The following is a 20,111-nucleotide window of genomic DNA, read 5'->3' on the forward strand; positions in this document are numbered from 1 at the left end:
GTAGATCATACTTGTCTACTTTATGTACTGTTCCTCTGGGAAATCCGAGAGGATCGGTCCAAGTAGCAAGTGGTGAAGGGTGGTGTGCTGTGATGATCCGATCCACTATGTTTTACAGCACTAAGGGTTCTATGTACTAAGCCTTGGAGAGAGAGAAAGTACCAGCCAATCAGCTCCTAACTTCCTTGGTATAGGCTGTGTTTGAAAAAATGTCAGGAGCTGATTGACGGGTACTTTATCTCCGCCCTCTTTATCTCTCTCCAAGGTTTAGTACATAGGCCCTCATTCCGAGTTGATCACACGTAGCAACTTTTTGCTGCTCGAGCGATCAACTTGACGCCGCCTATGGGGGAGTGTATTTTAGCAGAGCAGGGCTGCAATCGCTTGTGCAGCCCTCAGACCTACTTACCCTGTGCGACGGATCCAGCGTCGAAGGTCCCGGGATTGACATCAGACATCCGCCCTCCAAATGCCTGAACATGCCTGCGTTCGGATCTCCACACCCGGAAAACGGTGAGTATCCGCCCCGAAACGCCTCCCCGCTGTCAATCTTCTTGCAATCGCGCTAGCGATCACTTTCTTCTCTCTTCTGGTCATTGCCCGGCAACGGCTGTCGCTGGGCAATGACGCGCGTGTGCATTGCGGGCTCCGAAGAACCGCTGCGTGCGAACGGGTCAGAATGACCCCCCCCATAGACTCCTCTCTTCCCCCACCCACTTCACTGGGGAAGTGGGAGGGATGCAGGAGGGCAGCCTATCCGCCAAGCAGACTCTGAAATACACAAGTATACCAGAAATTTTGGAAGGGTGGGAAGTTTGCTGTAGAAACATTTCTGTAGAGTCTGATTAAGCTGCTGTGCAGGGGCGGAACTACTGGCGGGGCAGGCAGTGCATTGCACTGGGGCCCCGCCGCACTCAAGGGCCCACAGCCGCCGGCCGGCATTACATGAATGAGTCACAATGACTCATTGTATGTCATGCCGCAGCCGCACACCAGCGCTCCCGTGACCCGCCCGTCATAAGGAACGATTCTGGCCACCCGCACACGAAGGAGGGAGGAGGGTCCGTCCCTCCCTCCCTCATATACATTACAAACAGGTCACAGTCTCTCAGTGAAGGAGAGAGCCGCAGCAGCGCTTTGTTACTGGTGGAGGCGCTGCTGCTCCTCTGCTTCACTATAGGCTGTCTCTGAGAACAGCCTATAGGGAAGCAGAGGGGCAGCAGCAGCAGCGCCTCCACCAGTAACACAGCGCTGCTGCGGCTCCCTCCTTCACCTCCCTCCTCCTTCTTCTCTACTGCCCGGGAAGCTGCACCGAGGAGCCTGAGCCAACAGAGAGGGTAAGTATAATTCTTTCTTTCTTTCTTTCTTTCTTTCTTTCTTTCTTTCTTTCTTTCTTTCTTTCTTTCTTTCTTTCTTTCTTTCTTTCTTTCTTTCTTTCTTTCTTTCTTTCTTTCTTTCTTTCTTTCTTTCTTTCTTTCTTTCTTTCTTTCTTTCTTTCTTGGGACTGCCTGCCGCTATGTATAAAAATGGGGAATCTGCCTGCCGCAATGTAAAAAATGGGGAATCTGCCTGCCGCAATGTAAAAATGGGGAATCTGCCTGCCGCAATGTAAAAATGGGGAATCTGCCTGCCGCAATGTAAAAATGGGGAATCTGCCTGCCGCAATGTGTAAAAATGGGGAATCTGCCTGCCGCTATGTATAAAAATGGGGAATCTTCCTGCCGCTATGTATAAAAATGGGGAATCTGCCTGCCGCTATGTGTAAAAAGGTAGAATCTGCCTGCCGTAATGTGTAAAAAGGGCACGCTATCTGCCGTTATGTGTAAAAGTGCATGGTGTCTGCCGTAATTTGTAAAATGGGGACGCTGTCTGCCGTAATGTGTAAAATGGGGACGCTGTCTGCCGTAATGTGTAACGAGGGCACGCTGTCTGCCGCTATGTGTAACGAGGGCACGCTGTCTGCCATTGTGTAAAAAGTGTATGCTGTCTGCCGCTATGTGTAACGAGGGCACGCTGTCTGCCGCTATGTGTAACGAGGGCACGCTGTCTGCCATTGTGTAAAAAGTGTATGCTGTCTGCCGCTATGTGTAACGAGGGCACGCTGTCTGCCGTTATGTGTAAAAAGTGCACGCTGTCTGCCGTTATGTGTAAAAAGGGGAATCTGTTCGCTGTAAGGAGTAAAAGGGTCTCTACCTGGTGTAGTGGTGCTACTGTGCGGCGTAATTTGAAGAATGGAGACTACTGTGCACCGTTTTATGAATTGGTATTATTTTGTGGACACACCCCTTCCCCACGAAGCCACGCCACTATGTATTTTTGCGCGCGCCTACGGCGCGCACTGCCCATGGGGTGGACTTGGATGGGATGGGGGGGGGGGGGCCCCAAAGCATTTTGTTGCACCTGGGCCCACCGCTTGCTTGTTCCGCCACTGCTGCTGTGTTTTTATATGCTTTGATGTTTTGTCATCTTAATTCATGAAGTCTAACAAAAATACACTGAGGCATTAGTGGAGTTCTTTGTAATGAGTAACAATGGCAGTTTAATCAATGCATAGGTACCGGCTATGGGACAAAACACTCGCAAGAACAGAACTTCTGACAGCCATTTCTATCATATTTGATCAATGGTTACGTAAATAATGTCTTAATCCATTGACTAGTGAGGCCATATCTATCCCTCATTTGATTATTAAAAGATCATTTACAACTATGTAAAGACAAGGTGGGATATGTAAGTAGCAAAATCCAGAAAAAAAAGTCCCACTGTAAAAGAAAAAAAACACCTGATGATGATAGTTACACAAACCACAACAAGCTGTCACGGAGTTAGGCTGAGCCACTGAAGAGAGGTTTACAACACAAAAAGCGTTAACTATATGGAAAAGTACAATGCAATCAATATATTACAAAATAGTTTCATTGTGCACCTTTATTAATATAGGTGTTTTTAATCACATGTTAAAGCTAGCTACAGTATATAATTAAATCAGCTTTGATATTAAAGCATAGTAACATAGCCTGTTACTATAACTGTACATGTATTGAAGAGGCATCAGTTATTGGTATATACCTTGTAATTGTCCCAGAATTGGGGCAAAGTTGTAATTAGCAAGGAAGTCAACTGAAAGTGGGACAGTTTAGGAATAAGCAGAGATTGTCTCTCTGTCACAACAGTTGCCACTAAGGTTCTTCACCTTGTTTCTGCCCAGGTACCTTTTTTTTTTTTTTCCCTCCATCTGACTGTTCAATCATTCAGTGAACAATTGAAATCAAACAATAACATTTTGAGGCTTAATTGATTTGAGATCTAAAATTCGGAAACCAAATGGTCTCTATATGTTTCTTCATAAACATGCCCAATATTTGTGGACTTTACAGTGAATTTAATTGTATGCTAAAAAGTGACTAGACACACAAATTTGTAAGTCGGTTGCAATAATAATTGTTTTGAATTCTGAACCAGGTATGGCAGTGTGGTGGGCAGTTAGAGATCCTGCCATGTGCTGTTGTTGGCCATGTGTTCCGCAGTAAGAGTCCTCACACCTTTCCTAAAGGTACTCAAGTGATCATCCGGAACCAGGTCCGCCTGGCTGAGGTGTGGATGGATGATTACAAAGAAATATTTTATCGGAGGAATCGCGAAGCAGCAAACATTGTGCAGCAGGTAGATGTGATAACTTTTGATTTTGCTTTTTTTAGGTGTACAATTAGAAGTGTTTATGTACTGTATATTTAAATTAAATGGCTGGGTTACAGATAAGTTCTCATACATCTAGCCTCAATACACCATGGCCCTGCGAAATGCCTGGTGTTAGTGAGCTGGCAGTTCCCGGGCAGCTCTGCTAATGTTGGACACGATGTAGGAGGACACATCTGTTTAAGCAGTATAGGAGTTGGGATGATGCTCAAGTGTTCCTTTATTGTGTCTTCCTCTCCACTCCATCCTCTTTCCCATCTCATTCTGTTGTTCTCTCCTGTTGTAGCACAACTCCTTATCCACTCTGTCAACTAGCTATTAGTAAATGGTGAAGAAGTTTGTTTAGTGGTAGAATTACTGCCAGTAGATAGGTTGATGCCCCTTACTTTTTTGGTCACGTAGAAATAAAAAGTAACTATATGCTTTTTTTTTTTTTGTTTTTTTTGTTTGTTTCATATTTATCTCCTAGATCTCGTCAACTAGAGATCATTTTAAACACTTAACACCAGTGGTGTTTTTCCCACTTTTTTTTGATTATTATTATTTATTAGCAGTTTTTTTATATAGCGCAGCATATTCCGTTGCGCTTTACAGTTAGAACAGTTATAGAACAAAACTGGGCAAAAAACAGACATAGCGGTAGGAAGGCCCTGCTCGAAAGCTTACAATCTATAGGGAAGTAGGCATTGATACACAAGGATAGATGCTACCTATCGCATAATGGTCTACCAGATTGCTAGGTTCTTAATGGGTTGCATGATATGATCACCCAGCAATTTTGGAAGACAAAATATCTGCGGTTATGTGGACTGTACAGAGAGGATGTAATAGGGAAGCGTTGAAAGTTATGTGGGTGGGTCTGGAATTTGATAGGCTTGTCTGAAGAGGTGAGTTTTTAGGGAACGTTTAAAAGTTTGGAGACTAGAGGTGAGTCTTATTGTGCGTGGGAGGGCATTCCACAGAGTGGGTTATTTTATTATTACAGTCTCACTCACCTAAGCGCTTAGTGTATTTTCTGTTCTATTTTATTATTACAACTTATTTTTTTTATTCTTTTATTTTGCAACTGACAAGGGTGAGACAATGCTGGATGTGGTGGTGGGATGAGGTTGGGACTGTTTGACGGTTTGAAGGCATAGGGACTGGCTTTGACTAGAAGGGGGCAATAACATAATGGGGGGGAAGGGCAATAATGTGCCTAGGGACGGCCTGACCCCTAAATCCTCCACAGCATTCCCCTGGTGGGCCCGTCATGCTCTAGTCCGACACAGCCTATTTTGCAAGGTTATTAATTATGCCGGTTTGTACCTCAAGCTTAGTTAGTCATGATGTGAAAAACACTGGGAAGCATAATAAAAGATGATGTAGAAACTGTGTGTACAAACCCTAAAATCTCCAACTTTTTTACTGCTTTCTAATCGAAGTATCTATGATGAGTGTTATTTTGCATTTTTAAATATGTTACAAAAATCATTATATTATTGTTCTACAGTTGTATTTACATTTGGAAATTGTTAACTGTTCTTTTGGCAGAAATCTTATGGAGATTTATCTAAGAGACAAAGTTTGCGTCAAAACCTCCAGTGCAAGAATTTTACATGGTATCTGAAAAATGTCTATCCTGAAATATATGTACCAGATCTTAACCCACTCATCTATGGTGATGTAAGTTCCAAGACCCTTATAAATCAATAAAATCAAACCCAATCACCAAAAATGTCTCCACATTATAATAACAATCTAAGAAATCATTAGCCACTGTAGCATGCATTTGTTTGGTTACTAGTTTTGCAATAGTCTTTTTGATAATTTTTTTAAAAATTACTTTAATAACTAAGAACATCAAACACACACACTCAGTGGCTACTTTGTTAGCTACACCAGTTTTATTGCCCGTATCTATTGAGCCAATCATGTGCCAGCAGCTGAATGCTTGAAAGCATGCAGAAATGTTCAAGAGGCTCAGTTGTTGTTCAGACCAAACACGAGAATGAGGAACAATTGTGATATAAGTGACTTTGAATGATTGTTGGTATCACATGGACTGGTTTTTAGTACCTCAGAATTTAGCATCTGCTTACATCCTGGTTTTTTTTACATACAACAGTGTCTACATTTTAAAGAGAATGGTGTGCAAAACAGAAAAAAACATTCAAGGGGAGACCATTCTTTGGGTGAAAATGCCTTGTTAATGAGACAAGAAGGCACTGCCAGTTACAGTGAAGCCAGTGCAGTCTCACGGACTGCATCTGGCTCACTGACATGAGGTGAGGCGGCAGGTTTTACAAAGTCCATACAGGGGCAGATCCAGAACAAAATGATGGGGGGCACCATTAAAAAGGGGAAGAGGTGTGTGTGGGGGGGGGGGGAGGGGGGCCTGGTATCTTGCGAGCACTTCTGGAAAAGTGGATGTAAGCTTACAACAATGTCATGACCTCGGAACAAGGGGCATGGCCTCAAATGGAATGCCGTATCTGTATGACTGGGAGAGGTTGATGCGTTTGAGAGGTAGAAGATGACAGGAGAAAGAGGGTGACAGAGATATTGTGAGGCAGAGGGTGACAGGGAGAGATGGTGGAAGATGGTGAGGCAGGGGGAAACAGAGCAGTGGGTGACACGACCGAAAGGATGACTGGGAGGAAGTGGGTGATGCCAGGGGGAGAAAGCAGTGGGTGAAGTAGAAGATGACGGGAAGAGGCAGTGGGTGATGGGTAGAAGCAGAGGGTATTTGAGGTCTCTACAGGAGGGAGTAAAGGGGGTTAATTAGGTTGAAAGTGTTTACTGAGATATGAAGGGAAAGTATCAGTGGGGAAAACGGGCAGAAAAAAACATGGGGGTTTAACACGATAGCTGAAAGGGGTCGGGAGTATTCTGTGAGTGAAGAACTGACCTTTCACCCAGTCCACCATCTTTGTGCATGCAGAGAAGCAGGAGGTACAGTAAGATTCTTCCCCTGGCCTACACAATAATCTAGGAAGACAGGCCATCCTCCTCTCTAGTGTTCTCAAGTTTTTATGCCAGGGCTGACAACTAGATCGTGATGTTGGACCCCTGGCAACAGCAGTGTAGTAGAAGAAGAGAGGCAACGTGAGGGGAGAGGGAAGGGAAGAGGCCGCCCCCTCTCCTCCAGGCGTAACCACCTGCATTGTAACTGCATAGTCGGGGCCAATCGCAACGTAATGTAATGAGTCAGTGTGACTCATTGTTAGTACTGCTGCCAATGCCGCTACGAGCCGCTTTATTGCGGCAGACATCTGTGCACTGCACTAGCTGCACTGCAGCTCTTTCAGTCACCAGTAGGGAGGCCAATCCCGGGCCGTTTTTTCAATCCCGGGATTCGGGATTGAAAAACGCTCAATCCCGGGATTGCAGTAGGGATCAGTGAAGGGCAGTGGAGAAGGGTGTAGGTAGCTGCACGGGAGGGTTGGTGTAGGTAGCGGCGCGGAAGGGTTAGTGTAGGTAGCGGCGTGGAAGGGAGGGTGTAGGTAGCGACGCGGGAGGGAGGCTGTTAGAGAGCACTGCACGGAGGGAGGGTGGGTGTAAGTAATACTACTTACTATTAGGTGGGCGACAGCCATGGACACACTGAATGCGGCGGCATTTCAAATGAAGCGCCGGCCGCCAGCCAACCAGAGCTGGCGGACCGGCAGCCAATCGGGTAAGTGGCCGCAGCAGTTGCTCCTGATTGGCTGCTGCGGCAGCTACCCTGATTGGCTGCCGGTCCGCCAGCTCTGATTGGCTGGCGGCCGGCGCTACATTTGAAGTGCCGCCGCGTTCAGCGTGTGTCCATGGCTGCCGCCCGCCTAATAGTAAGTAGTATTACTTACACCCACCTTCCCTGCACATGCGCAATGGAATCCCGTGATTCCCGGGATTCAAATCCCGGCATTTTTGGGCCTAAATTCCGGGATTGGCCTCCCTAGTCACCAGTGCTGTTTAAAAAAATAAAATAAAGTAAAAAAAGTTCCTGAAACTACAGCACATGCCACCTTCCTGGATGCCATAATTTCCATACCAATTCAGGCCGTTCTGGGCAAATGGTGGGTCCTACCCAGTATTACAAAGGTGTAGCTAATGAGGTTTTCGTGTGTGTGTAATAAATACATACATACATACATACATACATACATACATACATACATACATACATACATACATACATACATATAAAACACACACACACACACACACATATACACACACACACACACACACACACACACACCTGTTTGGGTGCAGGGGAATCTGATCCAGGTCTCCTTGACACCTTATCGATTCACTTCTAGCTTACTTGAGTTGTAACCAAGGGCATTGTTTCTATACATTATTACACATAACGTTTTAGTGCCATTACGTGTGTTATTTCTTCTGCATTGATCCACACTGTTGTGAATAATAAAATAATGTATTTTCATGCAGCCTCCAACAGAGAGACACATCCATTGTCTCCTTTTTCTCCTCCTTACAGATACAGAATATAGGCAAAGGGTGGTGTTTGGATGCTGGAGGAGATAATAGTCAGGGGGACAAACCTCCAATCTTGTACAGTTGTCATGGACTTGGGGGTAACCAGGTAAAATATCTATATTAGTCTGTGTTGTCTTCATTTTCATTTTCAAAATATCATTTCAGATAAAAAAATTTAAACCAGAAATAAAGGGGAAGAGGCCAGAGGGTGTCAGAAAAAAGGGAGGGAGAAAACAGAATACAGAGCAGGTTACATACAGGTCGCACTTGGTCAAATAAATAAAATCTGCGTATAGTCTATGGCATAAATCACAAGTTTCAGATCATTTTTAATATATGTTGTGTCAAGAATTCTGCACCCATTAACTACCATGTGCAGGACACCTCAAGGATGGGCAAGCGGTTGGCATGTTCAGTACACACCAGAGGTGTATCTATAATGGGTGCAGTGTGTATGTGTGGCGCACACAGGCACCTGGGTCCAGGGGGGCCCACACCAAACACCCTGCCCCCATTTCTTTAATACTTACCTCTCCGGAGTCCCACGTCGTTAGCAACAGCGCTGCCCAAATCACTGGGAAAATAGACCGGTTCTTTCCCAGAGACTTGCGCAGTAGAGTCTGGCACAAAACCAGAATCGAGTAGTTCCCAATCATTAAGGTGCTGCCACCATGCCCCCCCCCCTGCTTATAACCCCTGGTACACGCGTAGCCTTTAACTCCTGTAAATAATTTTATTTCTTTTCTCTGACGAACTAAGCGAAATGCACATGTTTATATAGGATACAGTATGTTTGTTTCTTTAACAAAATAAAAAATATTGTTATTTAATGAAGTACTGCTTTATTTGTAAACTAGTAAAATGGCCCAGGGATATGCCGGTTCACATCAGCCCGTCCCACTTACCCTAGCCATGACTGCTTTTTCTCCCCAGTCATAGTGGGAGTAGTTAATGGGGAGGGGCAATGCACCATTCTTGGTTTTGTTATGTAGATATGGCTGTGAATTAGTTGTAGAACAAGAGTACTGAAATGTGAATACTGTATATAGAGCCTCCTTCCCATGATTCTTTGCAAACAAGGACATTACTAACATAAAATAACCAGATCATGTAATACTTAAAGATTCCATAGCCTATGGCATGATCTAATACTTATTGTCCCATCATTTATTGAATTTTCACAAATTTAAAACTTTATAGGTGGTATAGATAAAGGAAAGAAAGGGAAGGTAATGGGCTGCAGTCAATGGATTACACATTACAATTTATAAAACTAGAATCCGACACCATATATAAAACAATAGTCATATGATCAAGGCAGAAATTGACCCCGGTGTACAGTATAAGCAAAGGCAAGCAACAAACAGGTGAGCAATTCTCCCATGTGTGATCGTCTAAATTGTGGGTTAGTTTGGCCAAGATGTCAACATTCCCTATTAAAGAGAAGCTGATGGGTGGTATAAACATTACTTGGGTCTCTGAGTAAGCGGACAGGCTGGTAAGTATGATGGAGGGGATGAATGACTACTCTGATTGTGTCTAGTCTTGTTGGCCACCACTGAGTCTGAACATTTATATAAATGTATGTGTTCAATACTTAGGAAATGTTCAATAAATGTGTGAGATGTTAATGTGCATAGTATGAATACACCTATTTTGCTTCTTATTGTACATTTCCATCAGATTGTGGGACAGCTGATAACACATTATAGGATTTATAGGTGGAATAACAATCCGAACAATACAATGACCAAAACTTGTCTGACCTAATCCTTTTTTTACATTTATTGACTTGTTTTTTTTTTTTTTACTGTCTACATTTATTTTTCAAAATCACAACACCTCATTAATAGAGATGAGTGGGTTCGGTTCCCAGAGAACTGAACCCCCCCGAGCTTCATGCTCTGAGCCCGGATCAGAGTCTGACTCGGGACTTCCTGCCAGACTCGGAAACCAGAACGAGGCAAAATGTCATCATCTCGCTGTTGGAATGTCGCGGGTTTTGGATTCCATTGAAACAGTCCATTTGACGGTCATTTTCACTCCGGACATGGAGAGTGAGGGAGACAGACCTCTGTCTCTCTCTGTGGGTGGTGGCGTCGGGTGGGGTTAGTGTGTGCTCTGTAAGGTTGCTGCTGCAGTCACTGTGGTGTACCTGTGCGGTGTTAGGGGTGCTGTCCTGGCTGTCACTGGTGTTTCATGTGCTGCATCTGTACATGGGTGTTGCTGTCCTGGCTGTCACTGTGTTGTACAGGGTGCATGGGCACTGTCCTTCTGTATGCTAGAAAATATAGGGGTGCTGCTGGCGCTGTATGTTGTAAAAATTCAGGGGTGCAGTTGTTAAAACAAATTAGATGAGATTCGGGCGATAATGGCCAGTGAGTTTTTTATTAATTCTTGTTCTCTTATGATATTTACAGAGACTTGGCTGAATGACTTTATGCTGGACACTGCTGTACAGCTTGCAGGCAGAACATTATTTAGATCAGATAGGACCTTGGATTCTGGTAAATCCAAAGGGGGAGGTGTCTGTGTGTACGTGAACGATAGTTGGTGTTCCGACGCACTTCTTATTGATACCTTTTGTTCAGCTAATATAGAATATGCTATTGTTAAATGTTGTCCTTTCTACCTGCCGAGAGAATTCTCAGTAGTAATTGTGGTTGTTGTCTATATCCCTCCAGATGGTCATGTGGTATCCACTTTAGGATGTCTGTATACTACCATAACTAAATTAGAATCTAAATATGTGGATGGTGTAGTTTTAGTGGCAGGTGACTTTAATCAGGCTAGATTGAAGACTATCCTCCCTAAATATTACCAGTATGTAAAAACTCCTACTAGAGGGGAAAATGTATTAGATTATGTGTATTGTAACATCAAGGAGGCTTATTCATGCTTTAGGCATGCTAATATTGGTAACTCGGATCATATCTCCTTGTACTTGGTGCCAATATATAGACCCTTAGTCCGACGTTTTAAACCTGAGAGTAAAATTGTTACAATATGGCCACATGGCGCCATGACTAGACTCCAAGATATTTTGTAATTTACGGATTGGGGCTTGTTTGTTATAGAATCCCAGGAGGAGGAGAATGATAACTTGGTAAATATAGACCATCTTACTTCTATGGTACTAGGCTACATTAACTGTTGCATTGAGAGTGTAACTGTTAAAAAAACGTGTGAAACTCTTTGCCAGCAATAAACCTTGGATTAATAGCACGGTGAGATCGTTATTAGCAGCGAGTGATAGATCTTTTAAATCCAATGATCCAATCGCTTTTAGGGTTGCCAGATCAAACTTAAAACAGGGAATTCGTGATGCAAAAAAGGCATTCTCTGTCATGCTTGAAACTAAATTCAAAAATTACAGGGATGCGAGAAGTATGTGGAAGGGAATTCAGGACATTACTGACAGTAAGGCAAATAAAAGCTATTTAAAACAACCAGTAGATCCCACGTTTGGAGAAACGTTGAATATTTTTTATTCACGTTTTGACAAGGATGCTGACCTCCCTCGCACATGTGTGGTTAATGAAGGTAATGGAGAGCCATTGGTGTTAGATGAATTGTCCGTTAGGAAATGTTTTGCTGCTACCAACCCCAGTAAAGCCTCAGGCCCTGATGGAATTCCAGGGAGTGTTATCAAGAATTGCTCGGAACAATTAGCAGGTATTTTTACCATCATTTTTAATCTCTCCCTAGCACAGTGTATTGTTCCTAAAAATTTTAAATCAACAGTAATCACTGCCATCCCGAAAAATGGTAACATTAATACTAATGAGCCAAACGACTTCAGGCCAATTGCCCTTACGTCATTAATTATGAAGTCATTCGAAAAACTGGTTATTAGACATTTAAAGGGCTTTATACCAGCTACCCTTGATCAGTTTCAATTTGCATATAGGGCAAATAGATCTACTGACGATGCAGTCCTTACCCTATTTCACCATGTGCTTACTCATCTAGAAAACGGAGATTCTTCAGTAAGAATTTTATGCGTAGATTATAGCTCGGCTTTTAACACCGTTATTCCTACTTCTTTAATTACTAAATTGACTCAACTAGGTGTGGATAGTTTTGTCTGCAGATTGATCTTTGACTTTTTAACTAATAGGCCTCAGGCAGTCAGGGTCAATAACAAAATCACAAATGAGGTAATGATTAGTACAGGTGTGCCACAGGGATGTGTGTTGAGTCCATTTCTTTATTCATTGTTTACTTATGACTGTGTCTCTATTTCTGACACGGTGCATATACTTAAATTTGCAGATGATACTGCTAACATAGGCCTCATTAGCGGAAACAATGACTCTGAATTCATATCCGAAGTATGTAGGCTGGAGGAATGGAGTCAGGATAATCATCTAATTCTTAACGTTACAAAGACAAAAGAGATGATTTTAGATTTTAGGACAACAAATCGGCATACTTACAAGTACTTTGGTCCTGGACAAGCAAGAGGTGGAGATAGTTACATTACATCTTTTAAATTTTTGGGTATGATTATATCTAATGACTTGTCATGGTATTGTCACATTGACAATGTCATAAAGAAAGCCCAACAACGGTTATATTTTCTTAGAAAAATGCGTTTAGCAGGAATATCTGAGCCAATTTTAGTTAATTTTTAGTCTTGTATTATTGAAAGTGTGCTTACATATGGTATTTCCGTTTGGTATGGAAACTGTAAGGTAGCAGAGCGCAAATCGCTTGACAGAATTGTTAAAACTGCCAGAAGAATAGTTGGTTTATCATTGCCAAATATCCAATCCATTTATGAAAAGAGGCTCCTTAAGAAGGCCAGGAGTATATTGAATGACGTAACCCACCCCAATTATGGGGTATTTACCCTGCTTCCTTCTAATTTACGTTATAGATCTTTGTTGTGTAAGACCAGTTGGTTGAGGCACAGTTTTTTCCCTAGGGCACAGGTTCTCAAACTCGGTCCTCAGGACCCCACACAGTGCATGTTTTGCAGGTCTCCTCACAGAATCACAAGTGAAATAATTAGCTCCACCTGTGGACCTTTTAAAATGTGTTAGTGAGTAATTAATAAACCTGTGCACCTTCTGGGTTACCTGCAAAACATGCACTGTGTGGGGTCTTGAGGACCGAGTTTGAGAACCACTGGTTTAGGGGGTAGATAGGAGTGTAGTACCTGCTTATGTGTCTATTTGTGTTCCTACGGCTTTTACAAATTTAAAAAAAATATTTGATGGTGTTTTATTGGTGTACTTGTGATATCTGTTTCACTCATACGGAAATCTCATTGTTTGTTCATACGTGAATATTTAATGATAATAAATTCAATTCAAAAATTCAAAGCACAGTGCTCCTGAATGCTGTAAAATATTGGGGTGCTGCTGGCCCTGTATGTTGTAAAGATTCAGGGGTGCAGTTAAAAATTAAAAGCACACTGCTGTATGCTGTAAAATATAGGGGTGCTGCTGGCCCTGAATGTTGTAAAGATTCAGGGGTGCAGTTAAAAATTAAAAGCACACTTCTGTATGCTGTAAAATATAGGGGTGTTGCTGTTCAAATAACATTACACTGGCCCTGTATGTTGTAAAAATTCAGGGGTGCAGTGAAAATCAATGTACACTGGCCCTGTCTTGTATGCTGTAATAATTCTAGGGTGCAGTGAAAATCAATGTACACTGGCCCTGTCTTGTATGCTGTAATTATTCTAAGGTGCAGTAAAAATCAATGTACACAGGCCCCGTCTTGTTTGCTGTAAAATTACAGGGGTGTTGTGAAAATACAGGGGTGCTGGCACGGTCTGCGGTTGTGATGTCTAGGCCTGACTTTCACAACACTGTATGGGAAGAGGAGGCTCCTACCACCATTTGCACCCCCACTGCAAGTGCTGGTAGGAGCACCGGCCAGTCCAGTTGCTAATATTGAGATTGAGGTTGTCACTGTAGAAGTACATCAGGATGAGGAGGATATGAGTGTAGCTGGCGCTGCGGAGGAAGTTGACGATGAGGATTCTGATGGTGATGTGGTTTGTTTGAATAAGGCACAGTTGTTGGCCATGGGATGTAAAAGCCCATTGTCATGCCTGGGCAAAATACCAAAAAAGCAACCTCTTCAGTGTGGAATTATTTCTCCACAAATCCGGAAACAGGTGTCAAGCCATCTGTTGCCTTTGTCAATCCATAATAAGTAGGGGTAAGGACATTAACCACCTGGGAAAATCCTCCCTTATACGTCACCTGCAGCGCATTCATCATAAGTCATTGTCAAGTTCAGAAACTTGGGGTAATAGCGTCCGTAGTCCACTGACACCTAAATGATGTGGTTTTGTTTGAATATTATTTCTCTGTGAGGATGAGGCTGTAAACACTGAAGGGGGGGGGGAGAATCTGAGGATGAGGACTACATCTTTCCTCTGCAGAGCCAGTTTGTTCAAGGAGAGATTAATTGCTTCTTTTTTGGTGGGGGCCCAAACAAACCAATCATTTCAGCCACAGTTGTGTCGCTGAAATGATTGGTTTGTTAAAGTGTGCATGTCCTGCTTATACAACAATTCCATCTTGCACCTCTTCTTCTTTTTTTTTTTTTTTTTCTTTGCATTATGTGCTCTTTGGGGCCTACTTTTTAAAACTGCCATGCTATCTGACACTGCAGTGCCACTCCTAGATGGGCCAAGTGTTTGTGCCGCCCACTTGTGTCGCTTAGCTTAGTCATCCAGCGACCTCAGTGCAACCTTTTGGCCTAAAAACTATTTTGTGAGGTGTTCAGAATAGACTGGAAATGAATGTTATTGAGGTTAATAATACCGTAGGATCAAAATTACCCCCAAATTCTGTGATTTTAGCTGTTTTTATGTGTTTTTTTTTTTTTATCAAAAATCATCCAGATCCAAAACCCGGAAGGGTGGTTTTGGCAAAACAAATCCAGATACAAAACACGAGCGGGGATCCAGATCCAAAACTAAAACACAAAACCCGAAAAGTGTCCGCCGCACATCTCTACTCATTATCTATTATTTAGTATATTGGGAGGAAAAGCTTTTGCAATTAACAATCTAACTTAATAACCTATTTTCACCTTTCTTCTCCCGCTTCTCTTTTCACTATAACGTGGATCCTCCCATTCTCTCTACAATTTTTCCTGTAGACTATTTTCCCTGCCATTCTCTTGCTCCACCGTCCCCTTTAACATACCTTCTTTCCTGTTATTTTTCTTACTTTCCTGACATAACGCAGGATATCCCATTCACTTTCTTGACTTTAATGAAGAACGCATCTGCTGCCCAATTTATAGAGGGCCTTCAGTCCTCTTTCATCAAGTGACTTTCATGTCTTCAGTCCACTACTAGCCAGTATCTATAAGGCTGTCAATCTAGTGCTGGTCAGTGGTATAGCAGGCTTCCATTGTTCTGCTGGCCAGTCTGTATTTGGCCTTCATTCCTCTAATGACCAATGGTTTGGCTGGTCTCCAGTCTTTTGCTGACCCATCGCACAGCGGGCCTCTAGTCCACTACTGACCAGTGGTATAACAGGTATACAGTCTTATCTATTAGGCCTTCAGTCCTCTGCTGGCCGGTGGTATAACAGGTCCCCGGTCTTTTGCTGGTCAGTCTCTATTTGGCCTTCAGTCCTCTACTGACCCGTTGTATAGCAGGCAAACTGTCTGCTCCTGTCCTATTGTATAGCAAGCCTCCAGTCTTCTGCTGGCCCATGGTAGAGTAGGACCTGAGCCAGATTTACACACACTATATGAGCCCAAGGGTTTATGTGGGCATTATACACAGGTGCAGCAGTATATATATACACATGGGCATTATGCACATGTGCAGCAGTATATACTGCTGGAAATTTGGTGAGTTTTGATCAGAGACGTGCGGAAGAGGTAGGTGGTGGTGGGGGTGGGGGGGCACTGCCTCATCTGTCATAGACTTTTTACTCCAGAGTTTTGACTATAAAAAGGATTAGAATAATGCAAAGAAGATATTTATAATATATTCTTTGTATTTTTCATATAATTTATATAGTCATAACTCTGGTGTAGACTGGAGTATGAAGGAAAAGGCTCTGCCTCACATCACGGTATGTCACTGAGCAGGCCCCCAAGACATACTACATCATTGTCATTTAATAAGATAGCGTGCTTTAAATTTAGATAATGCTATATTGAGTTGGTATTTTTTCATTTCTTTTTGTGTTTCTGCAGTATTTTGAATATACATCAAGTCATGAAATTCGACATAATATTCAAAAGGAACTATGTCTCCGGGCTGGTAAAGGACCTGTGATGCTCAAGAAATGTAATTACAAAGGCAGAGGGACTTCTGTGCTACCAGAGGAAAAGTGGGAGCTTCAAAAGGTACAGTATGTGTGGGTTGTTACCTCTACAAATGTTGGGTTTCTCTGTCACTTAGAAAATTTTTGTTAAAAACTCCTACTAAAGAGACAGTGGGATTGTGTGTGTCAGGCAAGTATGAAATGTGAAGTGCAATGGCTATTTTAACTGTACAAAGATGCCAGCCTTGTTGGTAAGGGTTGATTCAGTGTTGCAAGCAGCTCCAAATTTGTGTACAGATGTAATTTTTTAGCATTGTGCATGCTCTGTAGCTGCTCATACAGAAAAGGTTGGTGTGTGGAAAACACTTGTGGCGCTGTACTGTGTGTGTGCGCGGTGCAGCCTAGTACTAGCCAGGGTTCCACCCCCAAACGGGAATAAACAGTATAATTCCAAAATGTGGATAGCACTTTGGTGCTAGCACTCACATAAACAATGTATCTGACTACCCAATGGTTAAATATAAAACCAATGTAGCAAAAGAACATGTATCCATTTACTTCCCTTATATACTATGATTGGGGGAACAGTGTGTTGACTCGTTGTCAGCTGATTAATTTAAATAATAACCCTCTTGAAGTTGATGATAATGTGAAGGATATGTGTCGTCTCCCTCTTTCATCTCACACAAATGGTACCATGAAATGAAAGATATCCATTAATGTGGAGAGCTTATTGGACAAAAGGTGCAATATACACCCTAAATGTGCACAATTGGTTAAAGTCATGCTTACACAGAGGTACTCTTAATATACAGTATAATATATATCAGTAATACAGATGTGTCCTCATACAGCTAGCTTCAGTACGCAATGCACCGCAAGATGCCTGGCACGAGTGAGCTGCACTGCTAATGTTGGGCGGTTTTAGTTTTTTTGTTGAAAATTAATCTTAGTTGCATCACTATGCAGATAGGACACACAAGCAGCTGCTGCTGATTAAAATGATATGCGGCATGTCTATATTCTGTGTGTGTCTGTGGCTGCATCTGCATATGAAATGGTACATTACAGTGATTTTCCATTTTAACTGAAAAAGTTGCACATAAAGACGCTCAGTGCTACTGAGTCACGCCACGGCATGGCCTGACTAGAATGACTGACTGAATGTAACGTGACTACAGCAAGAATGTTTGAGGTCACATCCATATCTGAAATGAATTTGTAGTTCTCACATTAATACACGTGAAAAGCAAACATCTACAAGTGCAAGAATATGGCAATGAGTAAATAATAGTTATTATATGATTTTCCTTTTGTCATTTTTTTTCCAGGATGAAGTTCTCTACAATCCTGCATATAATATGTGCCTGACGGGAAATGGCCAGAATCCAAGCCTTGTACCATGCAATCCTACTGACCGTTTTCAACAATGGGTGTTCCGACAAAGCACATAAGAAACAAATTCATTTATCTTTTAACACTGCGATCTAAAAACACAACATAATAATAATAATAATAATAATTGCAAAACACTAACATTTTATGCAATTGGTAATACTGAAAACCTAACAAAAGAGACTAAACCTATTGTGTTACAATAGAAAGGACTCTCTAAATATTATACAAATGCCAAAGAATGTTTTAAATCTGTTTTTATTTTCTGTGTGTTTACATTATAATTGTTATTAGGTCAGGTTGAGGTGATGGGGTTTATAGTGATAAACTGTACAATGGGGAGTTTTATTTCTCTGCACGTATGGAAAAGAAACGAGGCCATCTAATTATGCTTGGGAGCATGTATATTTAAAAACAAGATTTGGCAACAGCAGAAAATGTAATGAACTAGAAAATGTGTTGGGATAATTGATAATGTCTCCTAACAGTACAATTTTTTTTTTTTTTTTTTTTAGCATCTTTTTTACTACTGGTACCAATTTCAATGTGTTTTGGCTTGGAGGCCGATATATTGTTATCGTACTGTATATTTATTTATTGGGAGGTATTTACTTTAGCCAAGTGGAGTGCAAAGTATTTTGTTTGCTTTTGAGCTATTTTGTCCATTTGTATATGCCTAAGGCAAGTGTACATTTATCCATGATATTTGTTCCCAGTTCTTGGCCGCCAGGTCTAAAGTCAAGTATTGCTTTATAACGATAATCTGCACTACTGCTTGTTTTACCCTGAGTGAGATGCAGCCCTATGCTACATAGTTGTCGAATCCCAATATGAGGGTTCATATCAGGATTAGACAATTCTATGGGGCATATTAAATTATGCGCACATATTTGAACTACCCCGCAAGGTTTTCCTATTCAATTGTAGGAATGAAAATGAGCTGTGGTTCTAATCACTGCATCTTCTTCTTAGCACCCCCAGAGCAAGTCTGATTTTTTTTTTTTTTTAATAAAATCGTTATTTTTAGGAAAAATTGTTGAGACTTGCAATGGAACTCCTGGTACAGAAGAATATATAGTGTTACATTAGTCATTACACTGTGTTGGAATATCCAGTAGTCTAAATTTGTCCTTAAATTGTAATTTCAGAATCATATGAAAGTAGGAGATCTTACAAGAATTATCCTTCATGTCATATTACTTTTGTGTTCCTGTTACCAGGCTAAAAAGCAAAAACAAAACCTTTATACAATAATTGAGAATTGGTTTGTCTGGTTTCCAACAATGTTTATTTCTCTGTGTGCTTATTTTGGGTATCCGGATTGTATCTGATTTGTTTTTATATTCTTAATGTGCTGTCTGTTCTGTACTGCTGTATAATTGAGTTTTAAAATAGTACATGACTAAGGGGTCTATTTACTAAGCCTTGGGTTGAGTGAAAGTCAACGGAGATAAAGTACCAGCCAATCAGATCCTACTGTAACTGTCATTTTTTAAACACAGCCTGTGGCATGACAGTTAGGACCCGATTGGCTGGTACTTTACTGTATCTCCGTCGATTTTATCTCCATCCAAGGCTTAGTAAATAGACCCCTAAGGGACTTGATACATTTTCTACTACGTCTGCTAATGAAAATATCTGTTACATTTGTTAAATGACAAGTGTGTTTGCATAACTGAATGTTGAAACAAAACTGCAATGGGGTTTTGTATGAATTTTACTAAAAATGTTTATTTTTGCATTTATGGTTTTGAAGGATATTTTAATGGTCACATTGGCCCAAAAAGCTTTTATTCTTTTTTTTTTTTGCAACATACCATGGGTAGATTTACTTACTCGCGATCTTCAGTGACTTTGTCTGACCATTTTAAAACAGCAAAAGATGCTAAATCAGACTTGTTTAGCATTGATTGGATAAAGCTGCAGGTGATTGGCGGCTTTGAAAAACCTACATTTAGTAAAAATATCCCTGACTTTTTAGGATTAAACTATTGTGTATGGGTTTTTTTCCCAGCTGCGTATAATAGTCTAGATTGGTGGACTAAATCCTAAATAAATGTACAGATTTACTAAAATGTATTTTGTATCTTTATTACGGTGTAATGTAATTAAGTGCATAGTGATGTTGAGCAATCTTTTTTTTTTTTTTTATATTTGTTATTTAGTATGTTGGAGTCCCCCAAGAAAGTTGAGTTGGCCTAAGCCACATCAAAGCATTTTGGCACAGAAAACTTCAACAGGATTGCTTAGTTGGAACTAAAGGCTGGAGATATCGTAGCACTATTTCTAATAGTAACT

The 20,111-nt window shown here is 41.5% G+C and overlaps 1 protein-coding gene across 3 annotated transcripts in view; it reads left to right on the forward strand.

Moving 5' to 3' along the window:
- The window catches only part of GALNT3 (polypeptide N-acetylgalactosaminyltransferase 3), an 82,226-nt gene extending 62,338 nt beyond the window's left edge, over positions 1-19,888 (forward strand). For all 3 annotated transcript variants that reach the window (XM_063933601.1, XM_063933599.1, XM_063933600.1), the window contains exons 7-11: positions 3,463-3,663; positions 5,230-5,361; positions 8,165-8,269; positions 16,348-16,500; positions 17,750-19,888. In XM_063933601.1, the coding sequence (XP_063789671.1) occupies positions 3,463-3,663; positions 5,230-5,361; positions 8,165-8,269; positions 16,348-16,500; positions 17,750-17,872 (714 nt within the window). In that variant the 3' untranslated portion in view covers positions 17,873-19,888. The remainder of the gene's footprint in view (positions 1-3,462; positions 3,664-5,229; positions 5,362-8,164; positions 8,270-16,347; positions 16,501-17,749) is intronic.
- The last annotated feature ends 223 nt before the right edge of the window (positions 19,889-20,111 follow it).

This window comes from Pseudophryne corroboree, chromosome 7 (assembly GCF_028390025.1).
Source record: "Pseudophryne corroboree isolate aPseCor3 chromosome 7, aPseCor3.hap2, whole genome shotgun sequence".
NCBI lineage: Eukaryota > Metazoa > Chordata > Amphibia > Anura > Myobatrachidae > Pseudophryne > Pseudophryne corroboree.